The 15,980-nt window shown below is 55.8% G+C and overlaps 1 protein-coding gene across 1 annotated transcript in view; it reads left to right on the top strand.

Annotated features, from left to right (window-relative positions):
- The window catches only part of GLI2 (GLI family zinc finger 2), a 278,607-nt gene that overhangs the window by 59,783 nt on the left and 202,844 nt on the right, over positions 1–15,980 (top strand). Inside the window, exon 2 of the mRNA XM_065931365.1 lies at positions 9,020–9,200. Coding sequence (XP_065787437.1) covers positions 9,050–9,200 — 151 coding nt within the window. The 5' untranslated portion in view covers positions 9,020–9,049. The remainder of the gene's footprint in view (positions 1–9,019; positions 9,201–15,980) is intronic.

Below are 15,980 nucleotides of genomic sequence, written 5' to 3'. Positions count from 1 at the left end.
GGGGGCAGGTCTTCCTGTCCCGGTGGGCAGATGGGTGGGTGTCTGGCGGGGACTGCAGTGATGGTAGCGCAGAGAGCATTTGAGTGGGGGGCCCCGTGTGTACCAGGCCCTGTGCTCTTCATCCTTATCCTGAGGGAAGCGCCATTCTCATCCCCATTTTACAGATGAGGAGACTGAGGCTTCAGGAGGAGTTGGTTCTTATCCACAGTTCTGGGTAGAGCTGGGATGCAAGCATGCACCTCCTTTCTCCAGAGTCTGCTCCCTGTGTCCCCTCTGAAGGTGCTGGCTGCTGACATGTGCAGGGGGTGTTGTCAGTTTCAGGAGCAGCCTTGAGCCCTCAGCCCTCGTGAGAGGTCACCCACCTCCTTGTGCTGCTCCTGAGACCGACGTGGGTGAGCTCTGATGAGGGCTCGGGTCGGCGGTGTCAGGGCAGGCTTCCCCGATTTTAGAGCATGGCTTCCCTGGGTAGAGCTGGTGGTGGGGGAGGAGAGAATGTTCTGGAAAGCAGTAAGATGAAGAGGTGAGGGGGATGGAGTGAGCCTGATGTATTCAGGGAAGGAGCCCAAGTGCAGGCGAGTGGAACTGCAAGTCTCTCTGAAGAGTTAGTCACCAAAGAGCTCTTACCCTCTCCCTCCCAGAAAGAAAAAGCCTCCCGCCCAGCCCCCGCCCTCCCGATACCCTGCTCCCCTTGTCTGAGGTTGGCTGCTGGCTGCCACCAGAGGGGCCTGTGTTTCCTGCCGTCGGGGCCTCCCTGGCTGCTATTCTGGTCCAGAAGTCAGTGTATTGGGGTTATAATCTGCTTTCCTACATACCAGCGAGCCCAGGGACTGGACAAATGAGGGCGCTTTCATGGAAAAATACCTTCAAGGAGTGTAAAGAAGCAGGCGCCCCACGAGGAGAGTGGTTTCTGCGTGGTCCCTGTCCCTGGCCACGGGAGGACGGGGAAGGCTTTCACACCCCCCAACCCCCAGACCCAGCTCTCAGGCCTCTGGTCTGAAGTTCCTGGCAGCAGCTGGGGTTGTGGCAGCCAGGCTGGCTGGCTGGTGCCACAGAGGTGTGTCTGAGACCCAGCGGGCATGCCTCCTCACTGAACCTCGGTCTCCCCCCATCCTGGCTTCCTTGGAGAAGGGTGCCCACCTGCAGAGGTTCACCTGCCTGGTTGAGCTCGGGCCAAACCGCATTGAGGACCCAGCGTTTGCACTGCTGCTGCAGGGCGTACATGGCCCCGCAGGGAAGGTTGACGGCCTTCTCAGCCTCCCTGGGAGTAAGGAGGAAGCTCAGTGTTACAGGGGGGGCTTGGAGAGGGAAACCCACCTGGTCAGAGACACAGCAGACGCGGACTGCGCTGGCCCAAGCACAGACGTGCCTCTCACTCCGGGAGAAGAAAACACACACGTTTTAAAGGAAGAGTATTTTGTCCCTGGCCGCGAAGGGCATGCAGAGTGTGCCCAGCCTCGTGCCGCCCTGGGGAGCCCTCCCCTCCCTCCCTACCCTTCCCTCTCAGGATGGAGAAGCGATTGTCAGTTTGATCCACTGGGCAGGGGCTGAGTTGACGTCTGTGTCTGTCTCCCTCACACCTCTGACTTACAAGGAACCAGGACATCCTTCGTTTCCCTGTGGCTTGGCCTGCTCGTCGGGTGACCCTTGGGTCTGGAACGCCCTTTAGAATGTCCATTTTCCAGATGGCAGCACCGAGGTGATGGGAGATGAAAAGACTCAGTCTTCCAGTAATGGCAGAGGTTGGCTGAGTCCTCGGGAAATCGGGGCCCTGAGAGGGAGAGCGTCTGCTACCATCTTCTCAGCTATAATGAGGTTATAATTATTATTACCTTTCACCTGCACTTTCCATTGCAGGAAATTTCATGTGTTTTATCTCATTTGATCGTGAAATAGGTCTGTGATCAAGGCTGGGCGGTTATTATTATGTGTCTGTGTACCCAGAGTACATGTGTGTGTTTGTGCATATCTCTGTACACATCCATGCACACGTGTGCCAGCGTGTGCACGTGGTGCGTACATCTCCACGTAGCTGTGAGTGCACAGGCGGACCACCCGTGTGAACGTGTGACCGTGGGGGGGTGTGTGTGTCCCTGCTCACGCGTGTGACTCTGTGCCTGGTCAGGGTCGCTGCTGTAGGTCATGTGTGGCCCATGCATGTGGGACCCCGGCAGCATGCTGAGATCAGGCAGGAGGTGAGCACGCCAGGGCCCCAAGCTGGCCAGCATCGCTGGCAGGAGAGGTTTCATCCCTTCCCTGGAGATGGATTTCGCCCGAGGAAGATGCTCTGATTCCTGCCACTCGCTCATTCAGGAGAGTTCAAAGCAGCCCAGTGGCAGGAGGGAGTCTGGGTTGCAGGGTTCAGAGCGATTCGCTCATTCTGCTCTGATAATTAATTTATTCTCAAGCCAGTCCTTTCACTCCGAGTGCTTCATCTTTGCTGTGCTATGGCCTCCTCCTCAGAATAACGCTTCATGGTATAAAATGCATAGGATTGGGAGGGATAAACCAGGAGCTTGGGATTAACATACACACAGTACTGTATATAAGACAGATAAACAATGAGGGCCTACTGCATAGCCCAGGGAACTACACTCAGTATTTTGTAATAACTTATAAGGGAAAGGAATCTGGAAAAGAATATATATATAAATATGAAAAGTGAAAATGTTAGTTCTCAGTCATGTCTGATTCTTTGCGACCCCGTGGATTGTTGCCGGCCAGACTCTCCCCGTCCATGGAATTTTCCAGGCGAGAATACTGGAGTGGGTTGCCATCCCCTTCTCCAGGGGATCTTCCCGACCCAGGGATCGAACCTGAGTCTCTTATGTGGCCTGCCTTGGCAGGTGGGTTTTTTACTGTTAGTACCACCTGGGGGCCCACCTGTGTGTATATGTATGTATTTATATAAAATGGAATCACTTCTCTGGACAGCTGAATCTAACACAGTATTGTAAATCAGCTGTGTGCTGTGCTGGCCGCTCAGTCGTGGCCGACTCTGACCCCGTAGGTTGGCCTGCAGCCCACTAGGCTCTGTCCATGGGGACTCTCCAGTCAAGAACACTGGAGTGGGTTGCCATGCCCTCCTCCAGGGGATGTTTACAACCCAAGGATCGAACCCAGGTTTCCACATGGCAGGTGGCTTCTTTACTCAGCCACCAGGGAAGCCCACATCAACTATACTTCAATTAAAAAGAAAGTGTTTAAGGTTATGAAGGAGACCGATTTCACTGACTGCAGTGGTCATAGGTTAATAGGTGTGCGTCTTTGCGGGCACGGCTGGCAGGTCGGCGGGGAGGTGTCTCGTGCCGACCCTGACCCAGAGCCAGCGCCGTGGTCAGCGTAGGTGATGCCCGTGGTGTGAGCACATCTGTGGTTTGTGCTGGTGGCAGGCTCACAGGCCCTGTGACTTTTACCCACTTTCATGCCTGAGGGAGACACCAGATTCCCGTTTCAAATTACTGAAGAATAGCACTTCTTTCCCATCCAGGTTCTGCAGCCTTGCTTTAATGGGAACTTATCAATTATTTGGAAGCTGGAAGCGATCTTATGAGCACCCCGTGTAGTTTTTCCTAAACCTGCCTGTGTCTCAGAAACACCCACGGAGCTTTTGTAAAAAGTTCAAGTATCTTGCCCCCCGCCCTCCGCCTGGACCTGTGGCATCAGAATGAGTGATGGCGGGAGAAGCCCCGGGGGTGCTTTCCGAGGCTTCAGCTGCTGCCAGTGTCCCTGGGGCGGGGGGGTGCCGAGAGCCTGGGGGGCAGGTGACCTGTGTGCGAAGCAGAAAGGGGGCCCCTCGTGGCTCTGGGTCTAGCCCCTCGCCCTCCCCAGCAGAAGCCCAGGAGCGTGGCTTCCGGGTAAAGTGGGGGTGTCGATTCTCTAACCTGGTGGGGGCTCAGCCCCTCTTGATCCGGATCCTGTTGTGGAGTTGGTGGGCTGTCCCCCAGCACAGACCGCAGGCTGCCAGCAGGGGCCTGGAGACCCGCGGCCCCTCCCTGCTGTCCCCAGCTGGCCTCCGGGAGCCCAGGTGAGGCTGTTGACAGGCAGAGTCTGCCCCAGAGGAGCTTCAGGGAGTGAAAGTGGCTGCCTGGGACTCTGGGCGCCTGGTGTTTACCCAGAAATTGTGCTAATCCCGGTAATTCCTGTGATTTACGCGGCCTCTCGGCTTTGTCTGCTGCCTTCCTCTCCTGGAGGAGAGGGCGGGGGAGGGCCGTGGCTGGTGTGCAGAAGAGGAGGCTTGTGACACAGAGGTCCCTGCAGGCCCCACCCCAGTCAGTTCCCCACGGGAGCTTGTGGAACCCGAGGCATTCCCAGCCCACTGCCCTCTGGGGCATGGCAGTCTGCATCAGTTCACTCCCACCCACTGTGTGCACCTGGTCCTGGGGCGGCCTCGCCCTGAGGCCTCGGGCAGCATTCCAGCCAGAGGCGCTGACCCTGGACCTGGACCCTCTCCCTCTGTGATGATCTGGGTGCTGGGATAGTGGTGTGAGGCAGCTGCTGTACCCCAAGGAAGCCCCAGGCTTTCCCTCTTCCTTCCAGTCTCCTCAGGTCCCTCGACAGAAGTGGTCCTGGCCCCTTCCTGACCGAGCCTCTTCATTTGCTGTGGCAGCCCTGACTCTACAGTCCAAGGGTTCTGAGCTGCCGGCCTCGGTTTCCTCACCTGCCTCAGAAGCTGGGGTGTGCTCACGTGGACTGACCCTGTGGCTGCCTTGAGTCCTGTCCTGGTTTCTGGTCCCTCAAGCCCGCTTCCCTCCAGATGCTGGCCTGGTTCCCTGGGTCCACTTTGTCCCATCGGCAAGGAGTCGGATCATGTGCTCAGCTGGACCCGGAGACCCAGGGGTGCGGGGCCTTGCTCTGACTTGGAGGAGGTCAGGGTTCAGTAGGGTGGGTGCATACATAGCAGGCTGTGGCCAGGCTGTGTGAGAGGGGTCAGAACCGGGGGAAGGAGCCTAGCCAGCTCCCAGCCTACGGCAATGTGAGGCACGAAGCTGTCCACAGAGTTATGGAATAAAGAGTTAGGGATGAACGTCTCCTCCTTCCTGCCATCAGCCTCAGTGGACATACGCCCTGCAGGGCCGTGACGTTGGCCGGCAGCCCTGGACAGAGCCTCAGCCTTGGCCTGCCTCTGGCTGGTTGACCCCCTTCACCAGTCTCGCTACCTGAGATGCAGCCCTAGGAAAGGGGCCGTGTTGAATCCTCATGGGCTTCCGGCATAGGGCCCCTCACACTCAACAGGTCCCGTAATACTTCCAGGGAATTCTGGGGCAAATCTCTTTGTTCCGCAAGGTCCTCACTTGAGGAACGGTTTACCATGATGCTCCAGAAGACAGCTTTGTGCCAGGCAGCCTGGATTCAAGGCCTGGTGCAGCCACTTTAAGCTGTGTGTCTTTGGGCTAGTTACTCAGCCTCTCTTGAACATTGGTTTCTTCCTACATAAATTGTTGCAAGGATTAAGTGAACTCACTCTTGCAAAGAGCTTGGCACCTGGTAAATGCTTGTTCAAGGTGTGTTGTTCCAGCTATTATTTTGTCTTTACTTCTAAATTCAAGATGTGTTTAAGCTCACCTGAGCTTCTTGGGATGAAAAACCAGATTGTTCACAAAATCACTTGTATTTCCAAGAGCTGTGATTTCCTGCATCTGAGATGCACTTCTTTGCCAGGCATTCTTGAGAGGGAGTCCTTGGTGGCTCAGTTGGTAAAGAATCTGCCTGCAATGCAGGAGATCGCGATTCGATTCCTAGGTTGGAAAGATCCCCTGGAGAAGGGCATGGCAACCCACTCCTGTATTCTTGCCTGGAGAATTCCATGGGCAGAGGAGCCTGGCAGGCTACAGTCCATGGAGTCAAAGAGTTGGACATGACTGAGCGACAAACACTTTCACTTCCTGAGTGGTTGCTCTGTGCCAGCCTGAGTGGGGAGCAGCTCTGGACCTGGTGGTGATGATGAGTACAGTATGGGGGTTATGGGGGTGCTGCAGCGGTCTGGAAACAGAGGTGACCATCAGTGGGAAGGAGTTGGGGGGCTTCCCAGAGTAGGTGACATCTGAGTGGCATCTTGAGGGAAGACTAGGAGTCTGTCATACAGAAAGGGTGACGGGTTTCTGGTGGGCGTGCCAGGGTTAAGGTAAAGAACAGGGTGGGATGAGGATACTGCAGGTAGACCCAGGGAGATTTTACCTGAACTCCAGGGGGCTCAGCAAGGTCTTAGCCAGGGGAGGGTTGTGATCAGATTTGGTTTGGAGAAGGTGCCTGTTTTTAGGATAGAAGGTGCCCTGAAGGGGCACGGAGGTGGGACGGAGCTGCTTGTGACCCAGAAGGGAAGGATGCGGGGCAGAGAGGCCCCACTGGCGAAGTGCTTTGTGGGTGAAGTGACGTCCATTGCAGCTGATCAGATGTGGGAGGATGGTGGCCCGAAGTGCCGGCCAGAAGGCTGGGAAGGGTGGTTCCTGGGGCCAGGCTAAGGGGGCAGAGAAGGCGGAGCAGGCACGGCCCAGGGGGCGTTGTTGGTGCCGCTCAGCCAGCCAGCATCTTACAGCACAGATTATACAAATAGGCTTAAAGGATCAGCCAGTGATCCCGAAATCTCAAGGCCAGAGGAAACCCTGTAACTCACCAGAACCCTCAGGGAGATCTCTCTGTCTCTCATCTATCCAGGGTTTTCTGGACGGGTGTTCAAGACTGAAACCAGACAGGCTGGCCCGTGAGAGAAAGTCAGGCAGTTCAGAGCTGGGGCTGTCTGCCTAGCAGGTCAGCCGAGCTGTGACCGCCTCCTTGCCCCACGTCCAGAATTCTTTTGCACTCCCACTTTCTACTTAGAGAAACATGAGAATGTCGTGCAGACTTTGAAAGAGTGACATTCTAGGGCCTGTGGATGTAAGATTTGAGGCTCCCAGGGAGGGAGCTGACCACTGCCTTTTGGTTTCTGCCGCCCGCGACCTACAAGCCCTGCCCAGAACCTTCTCTTCCCGCCAGTGTGGAGACCTACCGCCTTCCTTCTGAAGCAGCGGCCATGGGCCTCCTTGTCTCTCTCGCCCCATGTTTTGCATCTTTTATGGCAAAACTTCCCGACTCGATGCCTGTGCCGCCGTCTCTCCCGTGCCTGGGCCCTGGTCGCTACCTCGCGGCTCCGGGGCCTCATGGAGCCTCTGATGGCGCCGACTGCTGCCGGCTGTTTCTTTCTGGGTTGGACTCCAGGCCCCAGCACTCCCCTAGAGGTTCTGCTTCCTCATCCTTTGCCCTCGTCCATTCCTGCTCACACTCCCTGGCTGGTTTCTCTCTTCCCTCTGGTGATGTTGGAACGCCCTGCAGTGTCTTCTTCTGGAACTTTCTCTGCCCTCTCTCTTGGAGAGCTGGCCCCGGGCCTGCCGTATTCCCGTCTGTAACCTGCCTCTCCCCCTGAGTTCTGCCTTCTTTCTCACAGTCTCTGCTCTTTTTTTTTAAACTGAAGTACAGTACATTTACAGTGTTGTGTTAGTTTCTGGCGCACAGTGAAGTGGTTCAGTTTTACTTACACATACATTCTTCTCACATTCTTTTCTGTTATGGTTTATCACAGGATATTGAGTATAGTTCCTTGTGCTATATATAGCAGGACCTTCTTTCAGTCTTTGCATGTCTTGATAGGCGTCTCAGACTTCACATGGCCCAAACCGAGCACCTGCCCCGAACCTACTTCTCACCCCGTGCTACATCCAAGCTAGCGGCCCCATTGTGCAGTCACCCCAGCGCTCAGGCAAGTATAGGAGCCGTCTTTGACCTACCCCTGTTCTTTTAAGAAAATTGGCTTTCAAATGTCTGTTCTGTAATAATTGAGGCACACACTGAATTAGCAGTATCTGTGTGTGGGGAAGCATCACTTAGTAAAACGCCTGCTTGTGACCCACTAGCCTGATGGAGATGGCGCGTCCCCTGAGCCCTGAGTTCCCTGGGTTTCTCTCTTAACCCATGACAGCTCCTCTTTCTCTCACACCCAAGTGAGGGCTGCGGGCTCTGTCTTCAGAGCCACTGTCCCTTTAATCCAAACCTCCGTGTATCTCCCTGGGTCATTGCAGCCAGACCCCTTCCTCCCAGATCTGCTCTCTAAACACCTGTAGAGTGACCCGTTTATACCATGAGTCCTGTCACCTCCCCCTTCTGCTCAAAATACTCCAAGGGCCTGCACTCAGCTTCTCGCTGCTCCTTGAACAAACCAGCCTCCTCCCACCCAGGCCGGCGGCTCCTGCCCCGGCCCTGTGACTGCCACGGCCGCCCTCAGGCCCTCATGTGGCATCCCGTCCCTTCCTTACTGAGGCGGGATGGTGGCCTTCCTGCCCTCCCGTGCTGCTCTAGCCTGCCCCTCTGCTTTCCTTCCCACGCCACCTCTCACCAAGGGGAATGAAGTATACATTTATCTCTCCCCCGCCTTAGTTATCATGTCTCCCAAATAGGATGTCAACTCTGTGTTGTGTTCTCAACACCAGACCCAACACTTGATACATAGTAGGGCCTTGATAAGATACTGACTAAATGCATGAGAGTGAATAAATGATGAAAACTGTTGAATGAATGAATGAGCCAATGGATGAAAGAGTGAATGAACATACATGTGAGTAAGTGGAAGGTGGATCTGGTGAGCAGCTAAGGAATCGGAGAACGGGGGCTTTTCTTTGAGGACCTCCCTCTCGTGGTCCTCGCATTGATTTTTCTTGTCCCGTGAGTCTGAGGTGAGGGGCATTGCCTTCTGACTTCCTCTCTCAAGGTAGTTCTTGCTACTTGCCATGTGCGGGACTAGGAACTTGTTGCTTAGATTTGAAAAATCTTGGGTAACAGTGAAAATGCTTGGCTGCTGTCTGTGAGGTCGTTTGGAAGACCAGATGAATCTCAGAATGAAGAAGGCTCAAAATTAATTAAACCCTCCTTGGCAATGATCAGAGGAGGAAGCTGTTTGCTTTCAGAGCACGGGGCGGCGGCCGGGAGCCTGGGTTGGTGCTTCCCGGCTGGGTCTGGGGGACGCGTTGGTGATTGCCTTTGTCTCCCCCTCCAGGGCTGCCACCCAGGACTATGTGCGACTAGGATGGAGACGTCCGCCTCAGCCACGGCCACGGACAAGAAAGAAGTCAAAAGTGGGATCCTGGAGGGCCTCGCTTTCCCTGACCCCGGCAGGAAAGCCTCGGCCCTCGCGGTGGCCACGGCGGCAGCGGCGGCTGCGGTAGCTGCCCAAGGAGGTACTTGCTGTTCAACGCACTTGGCGGGGGGGTGTTTTTCATGCGCCTGTTTGAGATTCAATGAGATGGGTGGTCAGGGTCACTGGGCAGGCATCCTGGGTTCATGGGAGCAGCTAGAGGGTGCTCCAGGTTCTGGGGACCCCCAGGCACTGAGATGGAAGCCTGCAGGTGGATCCTGGAGGTCCAGCGCCCCCCAATCGGGAAGTGGGGTTTGGACATCTCAGGCTCCATCAGGAAAATGGGAGAGGGAAGGGATGGGAGGTGTGGGGCTGAGGGGAGGCCCGGGTGTGTGTTCCCTTGGCACACATGTGCCAGAGAGGCGGCTTCTTGCCTCCGGCCTGCCAAGGACTATTTTGGAAAGTAATTGTCTCCTGATCCCTCCTGGCTGTAATTAGAGGGTCAGGTACGGAATTTAGCATCCTTAGGTGAATTTCTGGCCAACTTAATTATAACAGAAGGACTCCCCGAGCCACAGCCTCTCATTTTACTGCCCCAAAGAGAAATACGCTCTGCTTTCCACTGGTCCGTGCCAGCATCCCGTTGGGAAAGTTTGGCGGGAAGGCGAGACCTCCCCTTGTGTCTGCGCGGTCCATCTGGAGGCCACAACACTATTTCTGTCTCCGGGGAATGGAGAGACTTAGATTTCTTTTCTTCCTCTTTTTATTCAAGTGCATTTAGTCATGCCCTGTTGCTTTTGCCACTCAAGCGCAGCCCAGAAGCACGGCCTGAGGCAGCCGTGGGGGAGGGGGAGGATTGTGCCCTCTCTGGGGTGGGGTGTGCGTGCTGGCTGCACCTCTCACACGTTGGTGTGCACAGATCCCAGGGGGCTTTGTTCCAGTGCAGACCCCCAGTCGATGAGTCAGAGTGAGGCTGAGTTTCTGTAATTCTAACCTGTGCTCAGATGATGCGGGGGCGGCTGGGCCGTGCTGGGTGCAGCTTAGAGCTGGAGCCCCGGGACTTGGAAAGAGAGAGTGGGTAGGATTCACTGTTTCCAGGAGTGAACTGGTCGTTGTTAGCACATTGTTTTTATTTTTCCCCGTGGTCCTGAGTCGGAGGTCAGCGGTCAGGATGTGCGGCCCAGTCGGTGGAAGAAGGTCCCCGGCCAACCTTCCGGCTCCAGGAGCTGGTACCTGGCCCCTGCCCTGTGTGATGTCCCTTGACTCCAGTCCCCTCTAGGAGCCGGGCTCTCCAGGCCCTTCCTCTGTGAGGAGAGGCCAGGGGCGTGGAGGAAGGAGCACAAGGCCAGGGTGGACCCCGTGCACCAGGGAGCCAGGGCGCGGGTGGAAGGAGAGGGCGGATGACCGAGGGTGGGGGCCTGCGGTGGCCCCAGTGCTGGCTTGTCCTGGGCCTGGCTGGGTCTGCGTCTGGTCTGTTCCTTCCCCTGGCCTGTGGTGACGTCTCAGGCTGTCCCTCTGCCTGATGCAGAGATGCGTGGGCCCCTGAGGCCTGAATCAGCTTGTCGCATCTCTGGCCCACCCTCCAGGCCCTCAGCTCTCCCCGTCTTGGCCCGTGTCTGCCTCTCTGAATCCATGAGTGGATTGTGAACTGCCACGCGGCATGCTTCACTGTCGTGCCCCAGTAGCTGAGAACAGACCGAGGTGGTAATTAGGGAGTAATTACGGAATAACTGGCGAGAAAGCCCTTGAACATCAGACCTGGTTGTCACCAACAGGGCAATAACCACAGATGCTTGAGGGGGTCTTGGTCTCTTAGGGGCGGGGGCAGGGAGTGAGCGTAGAGCTTGGGGTCTAGTGGCTCCCCAGAGGCGCCTGACCTCACTCTGCCCCATGCCCTCACCCAAGATGTGGTCCTGCCCACCTCCGCAGGCCTCCGTCCATCCCCTCATCGCTGGACCCCTAGGAGTGCTTGGCCGATGAGGTTCCTGCAGTGGGTGGATGCGCCTCTCCACCCAGTCGCCCAGGGCAGGCAGCTCCTTGTCACTGGAGCAGGTCAGGTGTATCTCCTGCTCCCGAGCCACTCTCTGGACACCTCATTTGGGAAGAGCCCTTCTCGAGCCAGGGCAGAGATCTGGCACCATGGAGCGGTTCCCTGAGGGCTGGAAGACCGTGATGTCTGCGTTCTGCCGGTGAGGCAAGGGAGGCCGGTGGAGCAGCTGGGACACTGGCCTGGGTCCCCGTTCCAGCCATGTCCTGGGTCCCGATGTGACAGGCCATTCACTTCTCTGGGCCTCATTTTCCTAAACTGTATTGTGAGAATATTTGGCAAATGTTATTCCAAGTCTGCATAATCTCGTGACATCAGACCTTCCTTAAATCTTACCCACGGTGACAGAGATGCCGTGAGCAAGAATCCTCTTTTACTCAGGAAACTCAAGACCTAGAAAGTTCCAGAGAACCTCTGCTGGGGGCCCACAGGGGCTTAGGCCTGTGGACAGGTGAGACAGATGTGCAGAAAGGGGTGCCAGGCCACACAAGGGGTGTGTGTAGGTCTCCCACACCGAGGCCCTCTCAGGATGGGAGTGTTCGTGTTCTGCTCCGGAGCTCAGCGCCTGAGGGTGTCCTGGGGCCCAGGGTGGTGTCAGGGAAGGTGGCGTTGGTGAGGAGCTGGCCCGGGAGAGGGGGGCTCAGGACATGGCTTTGGGGCTGGTGTGAACACAGGTGGGCAGGGCAGAGGGTCTGCAGAAGGCCTGGGAGGGGGCGGTGCTGTCGGTGTGTGCTGGGCTGGGCAGGGGGTGGGGGCGACCTGAGAGCTGCCTGTCGAGGGTCTGTCCCTGAGTTGTTTCCTGGAAAAGATGGGGTAGCCATCCTGGGATGCCTGCTTGCTGAGGCCGGGGCGGGACTGGGCCAATTCCCTGTGGTTGAGCCAGTGACTGCCGACTCGGACACCAGGCCCTTCTGACACTTGTCCCTGAGATCGTCCCTGGGAGCCGTACCGTGCGTTGCAGCTTTCTCAGAAGAGACACGCAAGCTGGGTGTTTCATGGCCTGTTATGCATCCGTCCAGTGGAGAGGGAGTCCTGTCTGAGGATGTTGGGGGCTCTGTGGTGAGGAATGCAGAAGGATCAGACCCTGAGAACTGGCAGGGCTGCGATCACACACCCCCTAGTTGCCCCTTGGCACCCCCAGCACCCACCCCTCAACCTCGTCAACTGTTATTGGCCTCAGGAGCTTCAGTCCCACGCTTGGAATTGTAGGATTTTGATTCTAAGAGCGATCATACCTTTAGGCAGAAGGATTTAATTTCCACGTTATTTGTAACTGTAAACACTTGGAAACAGCCTACGTGTTCAGTGATAGGAGATTGGTTAATCAGCTGTGGAATGTCTATTGAACATTATGTAGAGCCTGAAAATGCTGGTTATGATTATCATGATGGGGGACGTGCATTTGTTTTGGGGCTTCCCAGGTGGTGTTAGTGGTAAAGAACCCTCCTGCCAATGCAAGAGACATAAGAGAGGTGGGTTCAGTCCCTAGGTCAGGATGATCCCGTGGAGAAGGGCATGGTGACCTCCTCCAGTATTCTTGCCTGGGAAATCCCATGGACAGAGGAGCCTGGCGGGCTCCAATCCACTGGGTCTCAGAGTTGGACATGACTGAAGCGACTCAGCACACTCGCATGCGTGTGTTTTAATGCAGAGTGTAAAAAAGCAAGATACAAGTTATTCTCACCTCTGTCACAAGTTTCTAGTACATAGAGGTTCCCTTAGAAGTAGTTGACCCAGGGCAATGTACATGGCATATGGGAAACTTATCTCTTTGGTTCTTAAGGATCTTCAGGCTTCTAGAATGCTCTATTAGAATGTCAATTCCCCTGGTGGTTCAGTGGTTAGGACTCAATGCTGTCACTGTCAGGACCCTGGGTTCAATCCCTGGTGGGAGAACTAAGATCCTACATGCCTCGGCCAAAAAAAGTCAGCAAGTCCGAGAGGCAGGGGTGCATTGGGGCAGCTTGGGAGGTGCAGACTTGGGAGAACCAAGTATATAAGCTCTCCTTCCAACTCTGCCGTCTGTGGGCTTTCAGTTCAGTTCAGTCGCTCAGTTGTGTCTGACTCTTTGTGACCCCACGAACCGCAGCACGCCAGGCCTCCCTGTCCATCACCAGCTCCCGGAACTCTGTTGCTTTTTCTCTGGCCTTAGGTTGGTCATTTAACCTTGCTGGGATGGAAGTATTTGCACCATGGAAATTGGCAAACGCTATACCTCAGGGCTGCCTCCAGCCCCTATCCTCTCCCAGCACTTGACTGATAGTATCCGGAGACTGACTCAGCTTCCTTGACCCCGTTAGGAGAGTAAGGGTCCAGAGTGAGGAGTGGGGGATGAGGGCAGTAGCAGTCCCCAGTGGCATGCTTGGAAAGGACACGCAGGACGTCTAGGGTGTTAGGGGTGCGGTGTTGGCACGTCTAGTTCGTGGGGAGTCAGAGTGTCTCCTTTTGTAGGTGGGACCGAAATGAGGTGGAGAGGAGACTGGCCCAGGCCTCTGCTGCTTCGCTAGAGAGTGGGATCTGAGGCTCAGGGCCCTTGCCTCTCCCATACTGAGCATCTCCTTCTTGAATTTGCTTTGAGATCCTGACTTAGATTGTTTGTGGGTGATTTGGGCCTTAAAGCTCAGCCTGCTGACACTGTGTATGTGTCCAGACTCTGCACCAGCTCTGGACAGTTCTTATATGTCCCCCCCATTGTTGGTCCAGTGGCCTTACAGCCCCTGCTTCCTTCCAGCTCTTGGAGGTTTTGGGCTGTGACTTATTTGCAGAGAGACCTTAAAAGTTACCTGGCTCGAGCAGCCTCTGTTGCTTGACCACCCTTTGGAGTTGTGAAGCTAGCTATGCTCAGGGCTGGCTGTTTCCACCGAGAGGTTCCACCTCCTTGTGTGACAGGAACACCTTTGCATCACAGGGCTGTGCAAGGACAAGCAGCCCTGCGGTCAGACCAGACGGCAGAAGCCGCGGCTGGTGGGCACCTTCCCAGCCTCTTGAGCTGCTGTGCTAACACTTGGGAGGCCATCAAGCTTTAAAAACATATTTTTGCCCAGAGCTATTTTTCCCTTTAATTTTTTCACATGGCGTAATTTTAAAGGCAATTCGATTCAGATGTTTCTCATTTTTTTACACTGAAACTTCCCTGATGCTGTCGCATTTTCCTCTTCAACAGTGGATTTTCTTTCCAAAAATATTTCTGAACCTCTGTGTTTGCTTCAGCTGAGCACCAAGGACCCAGCCACCCGCACGCCTCTGGGCTGGGAGGAGGAGAAGGCTGGAGCCATAAACCTCAGCTGCATCTTGATCCAGGGAGCTTTCCTTGTCCCCAGAGTCAACACAGGCCATAGAAATTCTGTGATGCATCTATGGCAGCCAGCACCTCACTCTTACACTGAGCACCCACCGTGTCCTAGGCCAGGATGCTCCCAGGGTGGTCCTCCCATCAGTCAGCAGCATCAGCACCCCTGGGACTTGGGCCTCACCCCAGACCTCCTGAAGCGGAGCCTGGGAACTGTGATTCTGATCACTCCTGGGTGGTAGACTCTCTGTGCCTGGCAGCAGGAGGCAGGGTAGAGTGAGAATCGCATGCAGAGGTGCCAAGCAGAAGTTACAGGAGCGGTGTGCTCTCACGTGCCAGGCACAGGCCCCTGTGAGTAGCTCTCTCTCCTTGTATGCAGTGTAGAGCCATAGGTGAAGCAGCCCGGCCCCTGGAGCCAGTCTGCCTGCTTAAGGCCCCACTGTGCGGATCTCGGGCAGGGCCGTGCCTCAGTTTCCATGTCCATAAAGTGGGCACCAGAATGGCACCTGCTTCCTGGCACTGTGAGAATTACCTGTGTTAGCACACGTATGGTGCCAGGCACGCAGTTAACTCCAAGTCAAGTCTTTGCTCTATAAGCTATAACCAGCTTTCCTTTTCTAGGTCTGCAGGCTCTGCCTGACTTAGAAAGTCTCTTTCTCCAGTAACCCTGGCTAGTGGACCCCCCGAACAGGTGGTGGGGATCCCAGATTTCTGGTGTCTTCCTGTTTGAGACGGGGGAGGGGCCCTGGGCTGGAACGCGTGCCTGAGTTCTTGTTCTGTGCTTCGCTACCACGGGGTGTCATGGATAGGTGACCTTGGTGGGTCCCCGGCCTCCTCAGTTCAGCCTCGTGTGCTGGAGGGTGGGGTCAGACCGAACGATGCCAAAGCTGGCCAGGCCTTAGAGTCTTGGGTGACTCTAACAGAGGCGGACTTTCAGGATGCTACAGCAGAATCTCCTGGGCCAGGGCCTGGGTGTGCATATGTTAGCAGATTTCCCAGGTCACTGTCCACGGCATGGATGGGCCCCCCCAGAAGCAGAGATTTGGTGGCAGCTGGGCAGTTTGGGGGTGGGGTGGAGCCTGGCATTGCTGTTAGCACGGCACTCCCTTATGCCTGAGCTCCCACTGGCCACCCCTTCCTCTTCTTCACAGGCCTTTGGCTTCTTGGAAAGTTTCTCCAAGGTAGATTTTTGTTCAGAGGGGAGGCATTCATGCCTGTTTCAGAACGCTATGAGCATGCCAGGGTGTGGAAATCAGATGTTCTTACTGTGAGGCTCAGGACTGGGAAAGCCCAAGCCACGTGGTACCCACCCTGCCCCATCCTCCTTACGTGTCTCCATCCCTGGTGCGTCTGTTTCCTTCTTTCTTTCATTTGTTTTTAACAGTAATTTTTAAAAATGTTAATTATTTGGTTTTGGCCGCGCCGGGTCTTCACTGCTGCGTGTGGGCTTCCTCGCGTCGTGGCGAGCAGGGGCTGCCGCCTGTGGTGTGCCGGCCTCTCGCTGCGGGAGCTCCCGTTGCTGCGGAGCCCGGGCTCCAGGGTGCTCG

Source organism: Muntiacus reevesi, chromosome 3 (genome assembly GCF_963930625.1).
Source record: "Muntiacus reevesi chromosome 3, mMunRee1.1, whole genome shotgun sequence".
Taxonomy (NCBI): domain Eukaryota; kingdom Metazoa; phylum Chordata; class Mammalia; order Artiodactyla; family Cervidae; genus Muntiacus; species Muntiacus reevesi.
This window is presented reverse-complemented; position numbering and strand designations above follow the sequence as displayed.